Source organism: Propithecus coquereli, unplaced genomic scaffold (assembly GCF_000956105.1).
Source record: "Propithecus coquereli isolate 6110/MARCELLA unplaced genomic scaffold, Pcoq_1.0 Scaffold76, whole genome shotgun sequence".
Lineage (NCBI taxonomy): Eukaryota > Metazoa > Chordata > Mammalia > Primates > Indriidae > Propithecus > Propithecus coquereli.
Window position 1 is genome coordinate 213,100 of NW_012153729.1, and position 18,948 is coordinate 232,047.

Sequence of the window (18,948 nt, forward strand, 5' to 3'; positions counted from 1 at the left end):
TAGCTCAATATACCAGTGAGACAGAATAATAACTGATTTAAAGTAGCCTGTGATAGAATGATTATCACATTAACTGAAAATTTCCTCTGATAAAAATACTTTCCTAAATTATACCCAAATGTACAGGGGTAGAAAGACAAATGAATTACTGTACTACTTTGAATAAAAGGTGTCATTTTCATGTTATTGACATGGAAAGTATTTTCATTATTGATTTTGAGAATATCTCTTTCCTGGCACATATAAAAGAGTACCTGATAAGAGCACAAAGTGATAGAAAAAGTTAGATCCAACAATATTTTATTTAATTTATATGTGTTTTAAAAAATTTGGCACTAAATGTTGAAAATTGTACATTCAGCAAGTTTTGAGCCAAGTTGAGTACACTGTGCCTTTTTTTTTTTTTTCAGAATATTACAGGGGTACAAATGTTTAGGTTACATATCATTTGATTGGTATTTATTGAGTCCCCATATGTACCAGGCACCATGATAAATGATTGATACCATTTCACTGACACATCAGTTCACACACGGTTATGTTATAATGGAGAAGACAGACATTAAAAACAGTGCAATGAAGATGTAATTTATATAGAGAACCTGAAGGTGCTATGTCCTATGTAAGAGAAGAGCAGCAAAGCAGGGAAGGGGAGACTAGGTGGACTTGGGAACGTGGAGACTGCAATTTAAAATTTAAAATAATCACGGTCTGGGAGGCCTCAGTACAAAGATGACAGTTAAAACCTCAAGACTTTGAGAAGGAAGCCTTGTGAATATTGGGTAGATGCTTCTAGATCCTTAGGTGAGAGCGTTTCTGGCATGTTGAAATCCCAGTAAGGAGGCATGTGGGCTGGAGTGATGGTGGTAGTGGAATAGAGTAGTAGAGATGAGCTAAGAGAATTCACCGGGGTTGGATTATATGAGGCCTCATAGAGGTTGGTGAAGTCTTTGGTTTTTACCTTTTTTTAAATAATAGCTTAGCTGAGATAAAATTCATATACTGATGATTCACTTGTAAGTATACAATTCAGTGTTTTTTAATGTATTCACAAAGTTGTGCAAACATCACCACAGTCAATTTTCAAAAATTTTCATCTCCCCCAAAAGAAATGTCCTACCCTTTAGCAGTCACCCTCCCTGATCCTCATCTCACCCTGGACAACCACTAATCTATTTTCTGTATCTGTGGATTTGCCTATTCTGGAAATTTAATATAAATGGAACCATACAATATGTGGTCTTTGGTGACAGCGTAATGCTTTCAAGGTTCACCTATGTTGTAACACGTATTAGTACTTCATTCCTTTCTATGGCTAATATTCCATTGTATGAATATACCACATTTCGTTTACCCTTTCATCAACTGATGGACATTTGGATAGTTTCCTATTTTTGGCTGTTATGAACAATGCTACTATGAACATTTGCATAAAGTTTTTGTATGTATGTATGTTTTCATTTCATACCTAGGAGTGGAATTCCTGGGTTATATGGAACTCTGTGTTTAACCTATTGAGGAATTGCCAGAATGTCTTCCAGGGTGTCTACACTATTTTATAGTCCCACCAGAGATATTGAAGATTCTGATTTTTCTGCATCTTCACCAATATCTGTTATTATCTATCTTTTTGATTATAGCTATTCTAGAGGGCTTGAAGTAGTATGTCATTCTTGTTTTAATTTGCAGTTGCCTAATGGTGATGATGCTGACCGTCTTTTCATATGCTTCTTGGACATTTGTATATCTTTTTTGGAGAAATGTCTATTCAGATCATTTCCCCATTTTAAAATTGAGTTTAATTGCCCATTTATAATTCGGCTGTAACAATTCTTTATATATTTTAGATATAAGTCTCTTATCAGAGATAGGATCTAGAAAATTTTCTCTCATTTAGCACATACCAAGAGCTTAATAAAATCTTATTGAATAAATATTTGAATGTCCAAAATTATGGCTAAATTTCTACTACATTGATAGTATAATATTAGAATTTAGTCAATTATATACCAATTTTAATTTTTGTCCTTAAATTATTAAAATGTATTAAAATAATTGATGTATGTTTCATTATTTTATCATCTTTAAATTCATCCTTATTGTTGGTGAGGTGTTTAAAATCTGTCATTTTTAATGAATGGACAAATTACAAAAACATGGAACACAATTTTTTGTTTACACATTTAATATTTGACTTTTAAATTTTGTAGATGGAAAAAGTAGAAGCAGATCTAACTAGATCTAAGTCCCTTCGTGAGAAACAATCAAAGGAGTTTTTATGGCAACTGGAGGATGTCAAACAGCGATACGAACAGCAGGTTGGTCTTTCATTTTGATGCTGCCATTTAATTTTTGAATACATATATAATCCATCTTTTAAATATCTCTATATCACAAAATATCTGCATAGTGAAAATATTACTAGGAAATGTCACTCTCAATATATTTGAAATATTTAAAGTCATATTTGTTTCAATAAAATCCAGAAATGGAGAATTCGAACACTTCACTGAAGTCTGTTTTGATAGTTTGTTAATCTGAATGTTTAATTGAAACATTTATTGTGATTCTTGAGTTCTTCTTTTCCTATCAGAGCACAGTTTGACTTATTCATTTGTTCAAGAAATAGCGTTGAATACCTACTGTGTGCCAGGTACTGTTATGGACACTGGGGAGAACAGTGATGGAGAGAACAAGGTTCCTTCTCTCATGGAGCTTATGTTTTTGTGGGCAGTCAGTGCAAAAATTTCATTTGAAGTAATTTTGAAGAGTGATTTATGAAGAAGGAAAGAGATAGCATTTATAGACTTTGCCCTTTGAGGGTGGGAAGGGGATTACCAACTTTGGGTAGGTGGTCAGGGAAGTCCTGACATTTGTCCTCAGAGTCCTAAAAACTAGGAAGGAGCCATCTGTGAGACCCTGGAGGAACAGTATTCCAGTCTGAGGGAATAGCAAGTTCAAAGACCCCAAGAAGAGAGCAAGCTGGGAGTGTTTAAGGAACAAATATGATGGTGAAGACTTGGTTACCTGGAATATAGGGAGAAAGGTTCCAGCTGTAGGAGATGAGGGGGTAGATAGGTTAGGACTGGGACATAATGAGTTTAGATTTTGCCCTCAGTGCTCTGCCTCTTACTTAGTAATAAGAAAGGGTTTATTTTTCTTCTTTGAAAGAAATATATTCCTGTTTATTCCCAGAATATTTAAGGTGGCTATTAATTTTTACTTTGTCTAATTTGCTTGCCTTGTTTCCTTCACATTTAGGAAAACATTTATTATAATAGTTTAGTCACTCAGGTTACGAAAAATTTTTCTGAAGACAATAGTTAAACCTCATAAATCCTGAAACCTGAATAATTTTTTTATTATCACATTTTAATCCCCTATTAAGCAGGTACTAAATCAAAAATTCATTAATCCCTTGTGATTACTGAATTTTATTTCTTCCCCCAATTGATAACAATTAGTGACCCACTTGAATTTAGTGAGAAGGAAGTCTGATCCGACATGTGTCCGTAGGAATGTGGTTTTGTTGTTGTTTTAATCTTAAAATGTTTCTAGAAATACTTATGTAAGTTGCTTTCATAGGGATGGAGTAAGGGAAAATGGTTATAAAGAAAAAAGTTGGCAAATTGGTTCTTTGTTTTCATTATCTGAACTGTCCTGCTGTATTCCATCTCGGCAAATCATGCCCATCCTTAAGACTTACCTCTTGTTGCAGCACTTCCATCAAATGTTACGTGACCTTTTTAGCCCATGCCAATTTTTTCTTTTCCTAAAATTATAGCATTTATCATCTGATTATTTTGTACACTTAGCTCTTGTATGAGAATGTATCACATAGAGCTATTTTTATACAGAAAGGCATACAGTTTACAAGACAGCAAGAACTTTCCATTATATTTATTCAACTTCTGTTGCATTGTGTTTCTATGATTGAGTTCATAATAGAAGTACATTCATTGTTGAGTTGAGTTTTGATGAATAGATGTCTGTTGTCTGTATATTAGAAGGTAGGAATTTCAATGTCCTTAATTTAATCATCAACGAAGACATCACCTTTAGTTGGTTGTACATGTATGTGTTTTATTTTTTAAACGACTTTTGGCTTATATGACTCTATATTATTAATCCTAGGTGGTGAAATTACTTGCTCAAGGTCATAAACGAAATAGTTTAAAGTCTTAAGGAGAGTTCAATTTCTGATTCATCTGGTATTCTTTTCCCTTTTCCAAGCTATCTGTCTATATGATGTTTCTCTGATACCTTGAGAAAGATTTAAACACTTTGATTAAAAGGTTTTTAATAGTAATAAAACAACTATATGCGTAAAAGATATTCACTTTTTATAATTCTTGCTTGGTAGTACTTTAAAATTACTTTATTATATAGTGAGTATGAAGGTTACGTGCCACAAAGAAATAACAAAATATTTGAACTGAATGAAAATAAAAACATAACATCAAAACTCATGGAATGTAGAAAAAGCAGTCATTTGGGGGAAATTTGTAGCATTGTGTGCTTATATTAGGAAAGGAGAAAGTTCTCAAATCAATGATTTAATAAGCTTCTACCTTAGGAAACTAGAAAAAGATAAGCAAGTTAAACCAAAAATATATATACTTGTAGAATATACATAGAATATATATATGTAGAATATATATGTTCTGTTGTTTTAAAATTTTAATTCATATTATCTTCAATCCAAACAATTTATTTTTTGGAACCTATCCTATAGAAATATTTACATATGTGCCAAAAGATACACATTCACATATGTTTGTAGAGGATTATTTGGAGTAATGAAAAAGCATAAATAAAGTGAATGATTAAATAAATTATGCTAAATCTATACTATGGAAAACTATGTACTTATTAAAAAGATTGATATAAATCTGTAAGTTCCAAAGTATGTAAGTTTCTAAGACATATTGTTAAGGGAATACACATGTTAGAACACTTTGTGTATAATGATCCCATTTATGTAAAATTAAAACATATATGTCTGTATCTTAGATATGTAAATTCAGTAAAAAAATTCTGTATGATTTTATATGTATATGGAGTTGGCATGGAATTATGGGTTAGGGTTATGATGAATTGAGACTTTGATTGTATGCTATAAATAAACTTTTTTATTTGAAATTTCAGAATGAACATGTATCATGTATTACTTAGATAATTAAAACATTAATGTTATGAATACTAAGAAACAATAGAATGGAATAAATATTATGGAACATTTATATTCTGTAGCATTTTAAGTGGATTATATGTTTGCCTTAATGAAATACAAAATAAATTTAAACAATTTATGTACAGCATAACAATAACCAATAGTTGAAAAGCCTAAAAGAGAAGAAAAGACATGGAAGATAGAGTATTAGTAGATTATTTTCAAAGGTACCCAAATGTGGATAACTTCAACTTTCTAACTCCAAAAGCCAGTGCAATGGAGTTAATTTATCACATTATTTTTTAAAAATTATATAATGTAAGATGAAGTAGCTAATTTCTGATTAGTATGTGATGGCAATTGAAAATCATTTTGACACATCAACTTAAATGTATATATGTATTTCTACTGAAATGCATGTAATCTAAAGGAGGTTGCTTAGGAAACTGGTTTTACAAACTAGGTGTAGAAATTATATTAACACCAAGACGTAGAGCCTTGGATTAAGGAGTAAGGGGCCAAGAGGGAAGCAGAGGTAGATAAATAATTAATATGCTAGTAGCATTGCGCAAATTAACGTACCCTTTTTGGAGAGGATTTTGGCAATATCTACCAAGAGTCATAAAAAACACTTATACCCTCCGGCCCAATTATCCTTAACCTCAAAAATCAGACAGAAATATAAAAACAATGATGTTCATAATTTTTTAGATGATGGAGTTATGGTGAACTCTTTTTCTGTACCCCTATTATCCACATTATGACAGGATCACTTCTCAGTGTAAAAATATATTCACATAAATTTGTTTGGAAGTGTGTTAAGTTTCAAAGGCTTTTCTCAGAATGATAGATTTAAAAATCTACCAATCTTTTGTCTTTGTATTGTCTTGATCAAAAATGTTTTATGCAATAAGGAATATTGATGAATTCTTTAAAGAGTTGATACTATTAATGGAAGCCATACACTGTTACATCAATTTTTCTGTTTTTTTTTTCATGAAAAAGAGATAGATAATCCAACTGTAGGTTATAACAGGAATTTAAAAACACACACAAAGTTATCTTAGATTGGTGCAGATTTCACCCATTTTCATTCTTCCTATATCTACAGGACTGTTCATTAGAATCGATGCTGAGAATGAAGATCCCAGGCAGTACCTCACTAAGGAGAGATGAAGGCAGGAATATGAGCTGGTATATTTTAGGAGAATATTTACAGATGTGATAATACACAAATTTGTTTTAGTTAACCTTTTTTCAGTAGAGTATTCTATTAACTCTAACAATATTTCACCACTCCAAATTGTTAACATTTTTCCTGTGGAAGTCTCTTATGACAAACGACAGGCATATGGTAGCGGTCTCTACAAGCCAGCATGAGTATGCTAAAAATGAAGCTGATTAAACTAAGCTCATTTCCTTCTTTGAACAGTGTAGCCAGGCTGGTAGATAAGGAAAGAGGAGTAGATGTAATATATCTGGCCTTTATTGAGCCATCTGACAAGGTCCTTCATGAAGGCAAAATGTGGAAATATGGTTTGGATATTGGTATCTTTATGTGGGTAAGTGATAGTTCAGAGGGCCATCCCTGAATGATTAGTGTCAACCTGAAGTGAGATTTCTAAGCGTCTGTCAGTCAGTGGATGATGATAAGGGATAAAAAAAAAGTTTGACGTTACCTGATGCTTAGAATTCTGAGGAGTAGTTAATATGTAGGATAAGGAAATTAGTTTTCTGAAGCTTTAAACAGGCTGGAATTAAGAAGATTATATTTATTGGGTTGAATATAAAATGTCATGCTTTGGTTTGGAAAATCAGTCACTAAAGTATGAGAGTGGGGAGTGAGGAAGACAGAAAGACACAGAGATAAGGGGAGTACTGTGCCTGGGACAGTAGGATAGGAGAGCTTGTCGACATGGTCCCTGTCTATTGTTTATGTATCAGGTCACAGAAGGAGTAAGTCAATTTTGGTAACTGCATTTTAAGCAGGACACAAACTCCAACAAAGGGGAGTTTCTAGAATATAGAAAGGTCTGGAACTATGTCAGAGGGAATATTTAAAGGAATAAGGATATGTTGCCAGAAGAGAAGAGAAGTCTAAGGAGAATTGTGGATCTCTTTATTTGTAAATTCAGTGCTACAGGAAGTATCAGGCTTGGTCTGTGTGGTAAGAATCCTAAGAGCCCCCAGTTGCTAGGCCCTCCTCTGGGCCAAACACTGCTCTCCATGCTTTACATGTATTCAGCCACTCCCCATCCTCACAGTGATCTTGTGAGGCGGCTGCCATTGTTTAATATCTTTATCTTCTGGTTGTAGAAATGGAAGCACATCTAGTTATGTAACTGGCCCGGGTCCCATGCAGTTAACAGATGGTAGAATCAGAACCTAAACCTGAGCCATGCTCTTTACCTCCACTCTAAACGCACACCGATGGAGTTCCAGGGGGCAGTAATTGAACCTGTGTGTAGATGGTACTGTGAGGAATATTTTGAGTTATTTCAAGGTAGTTCTTTTCTAAAGAACACTTCAAGTGTGCAATGGTTTGTCTTGTGAGAAAGTAAGTTTCCTGACACAAGCATGTTGAAGTATCTGTTGAGGGCTGCCCTACTGCTTAAGGTCTCTTCCAAATCCAAGATTCTGTGACATTCTGTTCATTTGCCTGATTACATGTTCACCCCCTCTCTTGATAGACCAACTTCTCTGGTTCCACCGCTGACTCATTTACTTACGTACCTGTCTAGCTGGATTTCCTTATACCAGGGCTTTTGCCTACTTCCTCAGTTGCCATTCAAATACAAATGTGAAACCTTTTCTATTATTTTGTCTTGCTTTTTCTCTAAAAGGTAAAATTGTAAATGCTATAATTATAACTTCTCCCACCAGGAAGGGATTTGGATGCTGATCACCCAGGCCTTTGCTTCTCAAACTGAGGGAGTGAGCAAGCGCCAGGAATGTATGAGGCTACCTACCTGTTTCCTGGAGTGGTGGATTCACTTGATTATGTTGTGGGGAAGCAAAGTAGTTTTACTATTGAGGTAACATTCATATTAAAACAAACATAGACTTTCCTGTTTTGTGAGATGCAAAGTCCTCATGAATTTTTAAGATAAAATAGGACATTTCAAAGAAACTTCTAGTTTGCAGAGGCTGCTTCAGGCTATGCCCTCAGATCCCCCAGGGGGTACTATTCATTTTCACTGCTGCTGGGAGTTTGGTGGAAAAGTTTTAAAAGCACGTATTGGTCTAATCCTCACATTTTTATAATGAGGGAATTGACTGACATTCAGAGGAAATGAATGACTTGTGCCTTCTGAGCCTCAGTTTCCTTCTTCAGTTTTCATTTTTAAGCCCCTCCCTTATAGAAAGCATCGTGCCAGGAACGGTAATGAAGTGAAAATGGCAATGTAGTATTTTAAAATATCTTAGCCAAAATGCAGGCATAACATGTGCAGATGTGGAAAGAAAAACATCAAACACATGGGATAAATACTCACACAAATATCCTGTAAAGCCTGAGCTTTCATCAAGATTTCCTGTTTCTTTCCTGTATAACCCATTGGAACAAAAAGACAATTCTAATTGTCTTTTCACAAACCTCATTCAAGTTGGAAACAAACAACCTCAAATTGGAAACAAACAAGCAGGCATGCTAGGATTTCCTGAACTATGGGGATTTGTTTGGCAATCCCATTATGTCATCCTTTAATCTTATATTTTGTATCTTCTTTTTTCACTGCAAAGCCTTTAAAGAGAAAAGTGTAGTTCAGCAGATCGACAAGTGATCAAATTCTCCAGAAAGAATAAATGCTTCTTGTCAATGGTTACCAAAAATGCTGAAGGGCCAACCTCTTACAAGCTACCGTTATTTGAAACAAACTATTTTGGTAGCAAAGACAGTAGCAAAGACAAAACAAATTATGCAAGATAAGCAAGTGGGAAATTTTAAATTAAGGTCTGTTGGGATATTTAAAAATCAGATAACATGTGATTCTCAATCCTTCCCTTTGTAAATATACTAGTCTTTAATTATCTAAGAAATGTAACCTAAAAGCATAAGCTTCTTTTAAATGAGACTATTTAATCTGCACTGGAAAAGGAAACAGTAGAAAGTAAGAAATAGAGGAAACAGGGAAGACACTCACTAGCACAGGTTTCCAAGAGGATGGAGATGTGTGGCCAAGAGCCGTGTCACTGGGTGGAGGTGTTGGCCTTGGAGAGGGAGGGCAGGCTTTTGCTGTAACTAGAGAAGAGGACAGATGCACAGAAGTGACTAGATCTGTGGTCGACAGGCGAGGATGTTCTTATTACTGGAGGTTTTTCTTTGTGAGGTAGGAGGCAGGATCATTTGCTGACACTGGGAGAATCACATGGATGGGAGAGCTGATGCAAGTGGGAATTGTTTGAAATCATTTTGGTGATAGTAAGACTGATCTGACCAGAAAGCCAGGTAAAATTTCTCTTCAGTATTGATGTTCCAGATGAAGTTAATGACCATGAATTTGTGATAGATTTTTATATGTTTTATTGATTTCTAAATATGAATTTATTGTACATCCAGTATACTGCTTTTATTCTCTTTGCCTTATTCCTCTTGCTCAGCTTATCATACTCTTTTTAAAAGTCTTTTTTGTTTGGCCTTCCTTCTTCCAATTTGTAATAAATAATTTTGAGCGCCAACTACATATGTGTCAACTACTTTGCTCCTCAGTGGTGATCAAGACAAATGCAAGCTTTGATCTAATGATGCTTCCAGTCTTTCAAATTATTTATTCCGATAACCCCCTAATTTAAGGAATGCAGCTATACTCCAGGTCACAAATTGGTCCTGCAGGCAATAGGCAAAGTACCAGATTCCTAGTCCTTGGGCTGCTAGAATCAGAGACCAAGGCAATGAAGCTACGGAGCCTGGGCTCTTGGTCCAGGCCGAGGGTTCAGAGCCTGGACTCATAGAATGGGCGTTGATATTTAGTGAAAGGCAATTGAAGCAGGGCCTCCTCTTCCTTTTTCTTTTCTTCTTCTTCTTTTTTTTTTTTGTCCTGAAATTTTTCTCATGTAAGTTAAAACAGATTATACCTTTTATTTAGAAATTTTATCCCACTTTACCTAGAGTGGAAATTAAGAGGGCAAAGGTGAAGGCAGTTCTTCTCAGTAACTATGGTATGAAGTGTTCATGTTTCGTTTTAGAGATACTCTATTTAAAGATTTTTCCTAGATGATGATATGACTAACTCATATTCCTTCTCTAAATACATGAAAAATATAAAATTGAAATAATGCCTTCTCAATCATTCATTATTTAGCACATGTTTATTGAGCAATTACTTTGTGCCAAACACTGTTCTAGGTGCTTAGGATAGGACAATGAACAAAATAGAGTCTTTACCCTTGTGAGAGAGGAAAGAAGCACCGCCAGCACTGCTACTACACATTCACGCACACACACACACAAGCCTTCTCTCAAAATATGATGTAAGTTAATGTGAGGTAATGATAATTGCGATGAAGGAAAATAAAGCAGGCTAAGGTGTTCGTGAGTGAACGGGCTACTTTATATATGTAGTTATTTTATATAATGTGTTATCGTAGGTAAGGTTGTTAGTGGAGGACTCTACCAAAGTGATATTCAAATTAAGACCTGAATGAAATGAAGGAAGAAACTATAAAAAAACTTGAGGTAAGGAAAGAGCATTCCAGGCAGAGGGAAGAGCAGGTGTAACAGCTGTGAGATGGTTGGTGTGTGGCTGGAATGGAGCAAGCTGGGGAGAGAATGGTAGAAGCCGAGGCTAAGGAGAGGGCGGATTACATCAAGTCCTGTGGACCATGGTGGGAAGCCACTGGGGCATTTGAGCAAGATCTGGTTTGCGTTTTAAAGAGATCAGTGTACCTGCTGTGGAGCACTGAATGTGGCAAGGGCAGGAGAGGCAGCAGGGAAGCCAGTTAGGAGACGATTGCAGTAGGCTGGCAAGCGTAGGCTGGGACGAGCGAGTGGTGAGCGTCATGGCAAGTGGTCAGATTTAAGATATTTGGGTCAGATTTTGCCGGGTGGACTTGTCAATCTATGTGAAATGGAATGTGAGGCAAAGAGGGAACTCAAACGTGACTTAGACGTTTTCTAGGTGAGCAATCTGGTGAATGGTGGGAATAGACACTGAGACATGAGTAGAGAGAAAAGACAGGAAGTTTCAGGACTGAGTCCAGGGGCACACCAACAATTAGAGTTGGGGAAGAGGTGAAGGAAGCAGCAAAAGAGACTAAGGAGCAGCCAGTGAGGTAAAGGAAAAACTTAGAAGGGGTGATTTCCCTTAAGCCATGTGCAGTAAGTGTTTCAGGAAGGAGGAAATGAGTAACCATTTGTTTCAGATGTTGCCAAGAGGGGAACTTAGATGGGGACTGAGAACTGACCATTGGGTTTGGCAAGAAGGTCTTTAGCCACCTTGACCAGACCAGTTTCAGTAGAATGTGGGAACAAAAGCCTGAATGATATGGATGGAGAGAGAAGGGGATGTGAACAACTTTCTGGGGGGAGTTTTTGAAAGAAAGGGGAACAGAGAAGTGGTTGGTAACTAGAGGGGTATGTGGGGTCAAGGCAAAGTTTTTTTTTAAATGAGATACAGTAAAAATGTTTTTGTTGATGAGAATGATCCAATGGAGAAGGAAATATTGATGATGCAGACTGATAGGATAATTGTGAGAGCAATAGGCTTAATTTGGCAAGAGGGGATGGAATCCAGTGCACAGATGAAAGGACTCTTCTTAGATAGCAGCAAGGCCAGCCATCCCTTCCAGCCACATGAAAGGCAGAGACCATGCAGGTGGACAAGCCAATTTGATGAGGAGGAAGATGAAGTAGCTCTTTTCTGCCTATTTCTATTTTTGGTTGTTCCTGAATGCCACAATGTCCAGTCAAAATGATGAATAAGTATGAAGCATTGTGGTGGGCAAGGTACAGAAAGTAAAAAGAAAGTAAGGACATAGCCCTATAGGTCAGAGGAGTTTATAACCTGGTTGACCTTTTGCCCTCCTAAATCCCATGCTAACTGGCAAACTCAGGTGATTTTTATATTTCAACAGCAGAGATATACTATAATAGATTAAGACAAAGGCAGATTTCATCAAGAACTGAATGTGTTTTAGAGAAACAGACATAAGGTAAAATACACAGTTAAGACATGTTTTTTCCAAAAATTTTGAACTCCACTGATAAGGGCGGATTCTTAATTAATTTTCTCAGTTTGTGTAACTGGAGTTGACCATCATTAAACCATGAAAGAAAAAAACCTCTTGAAGCATTTAACTATTTGAATCCTTCCTGAGTTTCAACTGAGATCTGGCAGATAAAAACACAGAAAGTAATAGCTAATTTTTCAAAAAGTGTTAAAATCTCAGGGTAGTTGCCACTCATCACCTGCAGGTGCTGTGTAAGTATTTTGAGGTATTAAGTGGGAAAGGTGCCCGCAGAAGACAGTCTGTGCTTCCAGCACAGGCTTCGTTTACCAGCTTCCTAGAAACTTGTGTTTCCATCCTTTAGTTCTTGATGTATCATGAGCCTTTGGAGCTTCAGTAAACAGTTGTCCTGGCCATTAATGGTTGACTGGAGAGGAAAGGGAATGAAGAATCAGTGTGTACTGGCAGGCCCTTGTACCATCTCTAACAGCAATTATCACAGTAATTAAACTTTTAAATAAAGAGAACTTGCATGGCTAAACTGAACTGTTGATTGACAGATTTCATGGATGGATCTTTTTGTTGTAGCAAGTACTTAATATTGGAGCCACATGGCCACCCACAGATGACACATTCTATTCCTGTTCTTGACACACCGCCTGCTTTTTACTGTTTTTGTGCCTATTTCTATAAGATGTTGTTCAGAAAGATCATATTGTGGTACTTCTTATGCCAAAATGTAATTTTCCTCTAACTCCAAAGACTCAGAGAAGATTGCACATCCTTAAGTTTATCTTTAAGGAGCTCTTTATTTTTCACGTAATGGAATGTCTAATGTCACATTTTGCATTGTATAACTGCAATTAATAAAAAAGATTTCAACATCTTTTAGTAAGAATATAAAATCAGTCTAGTGACACTGTGCTAACTTTACCGTAGGCTGTGTCCTACTGGAGCTAAATTTCTGGAGCTTTAGAGAATTTAGGAGCTTCTTTCAATATTTTAGGTGTGCTATTTTGCAAATGTAAATTGCTCAGAGACTTGATTTAATAATGTTAAGTCCATATTCTCATTAAATGGAAATTACCAGGGCCTGATGTTCCTGTTTCTCAGTGTGGGTCTTAAAGCCATGAGTCTAATGAACTGTATAAAATTAGTACTAAATTTCACAACCAAGAAGCAAAAGTTTTCCACAGAGAGCTCTTGAGTAGGATGTGGGATGATGTGGAATTGTTACCTGGCAAGCCCGATATATAAATAAATCCCTGTCTATTAATGGCCAACACTTTAAAGCAAAGTATCCCTTGAACTATTAGTCTGATGATCAATATAATTTTTGATAGAGTTTGCAATGTTTGAATGTCCTTTATCTCTCTTTTTAAAAAATGTAGCATGTTTACAATAGTTTGCGATTTTACTAGGTAGTGGTCTTTTCTACTGCTTCGCTATTGTTCCAGTCATGCTGGAACTGCCTTGACATAGTATTGAGGAAGAGTCACAAGTATCAGGAAAATAAACATATGAGAGTGGTTTTGTTACTTTAGACCTACTTTAGGCCCTATGGGAGGGCCTAGATGATACTGCCTTCACTAGAGTGCTGGGGGTACCCTGGTGTGGTGGGGGCACCAATTCCCTGTAGCAGCTTCATGGTGGCTTCCTCTGTATTCCAGGGCTGCCCGTGAGAGATGCTGCTGTGGAACTGAGCTGCCTACTTTCAACAGGAAGATAGGGTACCAAAATGGCAGCTACCACGTGAGACACTCAGGTTAGATGGAAGGTGGAAGCAACTGCTGCAATGGGCAGCAAGGATAGACTGGCAGTCAAGATGTCTTGCTGGCTGGGCACGGTGGCTCACACCTGTAATCCTAGCACTGTGGGATTTAGTTAGTATTGTGAACTATAATTCCTCCTTTTCAATGTGTTGTGGTGCATTGTATCACTTCTATTGGTCTGGCATTGGAGTTTCTGACACTGAGGTGTATTATTGGGATGTTAGTCTTCTATGCATTGTATATTGAGAAGTAATGACGTTTTCCATCTCCTTTATGTGTTTCTTTATATGATTATTAAAAGGTTTTCAGGCCATATTTTCTAGCACTAATTTCATTGTAAAACAGTTACCAGAACTTAAAATATCTATTCCAAGACCCACAGGGACTTGGATATGTAGTTGCTCTATCTTAGTCTTTCTCAGGGCCCGGTATGTGCTTCTGCCCTTGGGTAATTACATGAAATTTCAGTTCAAATGATTTAGTCTGTGATGGAGGGCTATCCTTTCAGGAATTCAGAACTTCAAAACTTTACTCTTGAATTTCAGGTTCAGAGTGTGTTGGGGAGTAGCATAGTGAATAGAGCAAGACCCTTATTCATTTCCTGTTTAGAGCTACAGAAATGGCAATTTCATGCAGGTCAACCCAGTTCCTAAGCATAAAACTGTTGTCTCATCCAAACCCCAACCACCAAGCCATCAAGCCCAGCATCTCAAGGGAATATCAGATGCTACCAGATGCTTGCCTATGAGGGCTAATCACTTCCATTGTCCTTGGAAGACATGCCAATCTGCTTTAATATGTTTAGAGTGGGCATATACCCAAGATTGTCATCTGGCCCACAGATTAATGCTTTTGAGTTAGGGAACTTAAAACTTTCCCTCCTGTAATACAGGGAACCCTTTAGCCTGCCTTAATTAAGCGGGGACCTTGGTGATGGCACATCCTATTTCCCATTGTAGCATATATCATGGGTCTGGACTCCCTCTTGACTTAGAGGCTGATTGACCACTTAATATCCATCCTTGTGGATGCTATCTGCTTTTATATCTTGTATATTTTCCATAATTAACTTCCCCCTGGTCACCATTAACTCCATTAGACATTATTGCCAGTCAACCAAAAGTGTCTAGTAGTCTAATGTAAAGAAGATATGCTACTTCATGTTTACCTTTGAGATGTGCCCACAATTAAAGGACCAACTGGACAAGTCCAAAAGACTCTTCTAACATTTATTTGTATGGAAGGAGCTAGAGACCAGTTAAACTTTGAATTTTAACAGAGATCCACTTTGATAATGGCCTTTGTGGTTATGAATACCATCATCAAGATGTTCCCAGAACGTTAGAGTTTTTCCTCTGGACTTCACCATTTATCTGGAGAAGATACCCTTGCCAGAAGTTGCTGACAGTGAGGAAACTTAGTCATAGACCAAAAGAAAGGGATTATAATGTCTAGAAGTTAGCCAAGCAGTGTGGACTGAGAAAACGAGCCTATTTCACTTTAAAAGGCTTTCACAACCTTGAGATTTGTCCATCACTTAGCAACACGCCCTGGCAAAATAACAAACTAATGATTTCTGAACATCTATCTTTAGGCTTGAAATTCTATTATCACTATTTCATTTTTTTTCCTGATTTTTAAAAGTGAATAAACTGAAATTTGAACATGGCATGGTCATTGCTCAGTCTATAAGAATACTGAAAATGACTCAGTTTAGAAAGTTACTATGGAAGTGCATTATTACTAAAGCTTAGAGTGAGGCAGCATCATTACGAATGATCTCACGGCTGATTCTAATCATATGTCTTTTCTTGGGAGAAAATTCTGTAATTCTTCTGTCCCAGTTGTAGATCACTTGGTTACTTTTCCCTAGAATATTGTAAACTATCTTGCTTTCTATCAACTTTAAGTCACACTCCTTCTCCCAGTTTTTCTGAGGCTTTCAAGATCTCAGTAGATCTACCTCCTACCTCCTTTCAGTGTGTTACATACTAAATGATTTTGATTAAAATTTATAATTTTATATAATGATTCTTGATAATATAACACTGAGTAGAAATGATAATGTGTCAGAACTAAAAATATTCCACTTAATAGTTCATTCACTTGGCTTCCTAAAAAAAATGCCATAATAGCAATAAAGTTTTAAATTCTTTCGTTAGGTTTAACATTGTAGTTAAATATATACATTCATTTTAAATAATCAATACTACAATACTTTTCTATACTACTTGGTGTAGTATATATTAGGAGAGCATTTTTAAACTTTTCTTTCTTCTAAATAGCATAATATATGTATGGGTGGTTAGAAATTTCTTACTGGTTTTCCAACTCTCCATGAAAAAGCACAATAAGAAAACATTTGACATCTGTGTTTTAAAGCAAATTTAATTTGCGTTTTAATTCTTGTTTTGCAGTTAGGGGGTGAGAATTGCAAATTTAAAAAGAAAATAGCTTCTGAAATTTAGTGCAGTGTGCAGGCCTGGAGAAATGAATGCTATAGCTTTAAGATAAGATAGTCTGGTGATTCATTGCACGAAACAAGATCGATTTGAAGCAGGCTCCTACTGTTAGCTTTTTTGAAGATGGATTCTCACGCCGAAAATAACACAACATATTCTAGATAACAGCAGTTTTTCCCCCTGAAATCCACCAAAACTGAAGAAAAATCCAAGTGACTGTTCTTAGCAGCTGTGTGGCCTGGAGTTCACTGGGGAAGCTGGCTTCCTGCAGTCCCCTATTCATCACCTGCTTCAAAGACAGCCTGGCTGGCTATAGTTTGCAGGCCAGGTAGGGTGCCATTGTGCACAGTCTGGGAGGATTAGTATCAAAGCTGCGGCAACCAGGCCCTTGGTCTCCGGCTGCCATTCAGTCTAGCAGGGAGAGGCTAAGACTGGCCAAGGTCACAGTCTCCAGTGTGGAGTGGACTGGGAAAGGATCCTGAGAATAGAATGCTCTTTATGAAATCATGGCGCAAGCTTGCAGCACAGCAGGTGCCCTTCTGGAACACATAACATCTGTTTATGTTGGTATACCGTAGCTGACAACAAGATAATAGAGCTTTGAAATTTATCATTTTATTTTTGAAAAGACAACTGTATATACAATAATCCAGATGCATATTTGGCTCTGATCTTTTATTTGAAAATCATAAAGAAAACTCACCGATTTAAGTGCTGCTTTTTACGTGTATATATTTAAGCAAAAAGCAAAGCGTACTGACTATTAACCATTTACAACCATTGCTGATCAGTAATACCCTAATTCTTGGGGAGGAAATACCTAGCATTCAACATAATTTTTTTAAATGTTCAGACATTTGTGTCAACAGATTGCAGAAGGATTTACTGAATATGCCCAACTATTTTGAATATTAGGAAGTTTAGATAACCACCCCCCTCAAATAAGTGTATTTCAACAGTGAGGTAATAATGACGCAAAAATAAAATTTTCAACTTGGACAAATTAGAGAAAAATTAAGCTGTACATGAGTTGTCATGACGACAAGGATGTTCTGTTGATGAACTGTCCTCCTCATTGTCCAATCAGATAGTAGAGCTGAAGCTGGAGCATGAACAGGAGAAGACGCACCTATTACAGCAGCATAACGCAGAGAAGGATAGCCTAGTCCGAGACCATGAACGGGAAATTGAAAACCTGGAAAAACAGCTTCGCGCTGCCAATATGGAGCACGAAAATCAAATTCAGGAGTTCAAGAAACGAGATGCACAGGTAATTATCAATAATATTTGATAAAATGGGTATCTATTTTTAAAAAGTCATCAGCGTTTAGTGTTTTCTTATTATTCTTGTTGATGCACGCTGTTTGATCATTTGCAAAACTGACATATAAATGTGATTTTTTTTTGTTTGTTTTTCTCACCCCACCCCCCTGTTTGGGAGATGAATAAGGCTTTAACTACAGAAACCACAGGTAGCCAGATTAAAAATCCCATGGCGCGCTATAACTTGGCCCCTTTTTTATAATCTTGTCTCAGTTCCTTTCATGACGGATTTTTTTTAAGGTATCTGCCCCTTACCCCTCCCCTCAGCCTTAGCAAATCCCTAAGAAATATATCAGCCTCACTCCTTGCTTTCTGTTTTAATCTCTGTAGGTAATCAAGCAGCTGTTTTAACATTTGCTTTTCCTTCCCAGTGTTGCTTTTTTCATTAGACTCTATATTTGATTAGATCACTCAGATGGTAATTGATAAAATGACTCCAGAGAAGAACTATTTCCCATCAGGTCTGTTGCTTTTTCTTGCACACACACATGCCTCCTAGCATCCATCTCTGTAGTCCCTGTTGGAAGCCATTTGGCAGAATAACCCCCAGCTGTGGTAGCATTTGACTCCTCAAACTTGTGGATGAAATGTGCACTGTCAGCATGGAAAATTATCTTTATAAATTTCAGATAAAAAAATCTTAATGGGTGTGTATCTTTGTGTTACAATACATTCTTTAGGGTATATATAATCAAGGGCCTTTAGTGTATCCTCTTGAGGAGAGTGCTGTGAAATTTTATTAAAGAAAAATTTAAGAGCAACTGATAAAAAATAAAAAGATAATATTCTTTTCTCATAAAACCATATCATACACTAGGTCTCAATACCTCTTTCCCATTGAAATCTAACCATACTAACCATACCACACGTAAGCTGCTTCTTCTACATATCCTTCCTTCCAAAATAATATAATTTCCAAGCAATGAAATAAACCTTCTGTTGTACTGTGTGTTTAAACAATTTTTTAACTATCTAAAAATAAAAATACTGCAATTTAAATAAGATGTTAATTTTTTTAGTGGAAAGCGGGAGGCGGTAAGGCAAAGAATAGGAG

The 18,948-nt window shown here is 36.4% G+C and overlaps 1 protein-coding gene across 1 annotated transcript in view; it reads left to right on the forward strand.

Moving 5' to 3' along the window:
- Nucleotides 1-18,948, forward strand: part of CEP112 (centrosomal protein 112kDa) — a 269,639-nt gene that overhangs the window by 17,987 nt on the left and 232,704 nt on the right. Inside the window, exons 2-3 of the mRNA XM_012662386.1 lie at nt 2,211-2,318; nt 17,659-17,841. Coding sequence (XP_012517840.1) covers nt 2,211-2,318; nt 17,659-17,841 — 291 coding nt within the window. The remainder of the gene's footprint in view (nt 1-2,210; nt 2,319-17,658; nt 17,842-18,948) is intronic.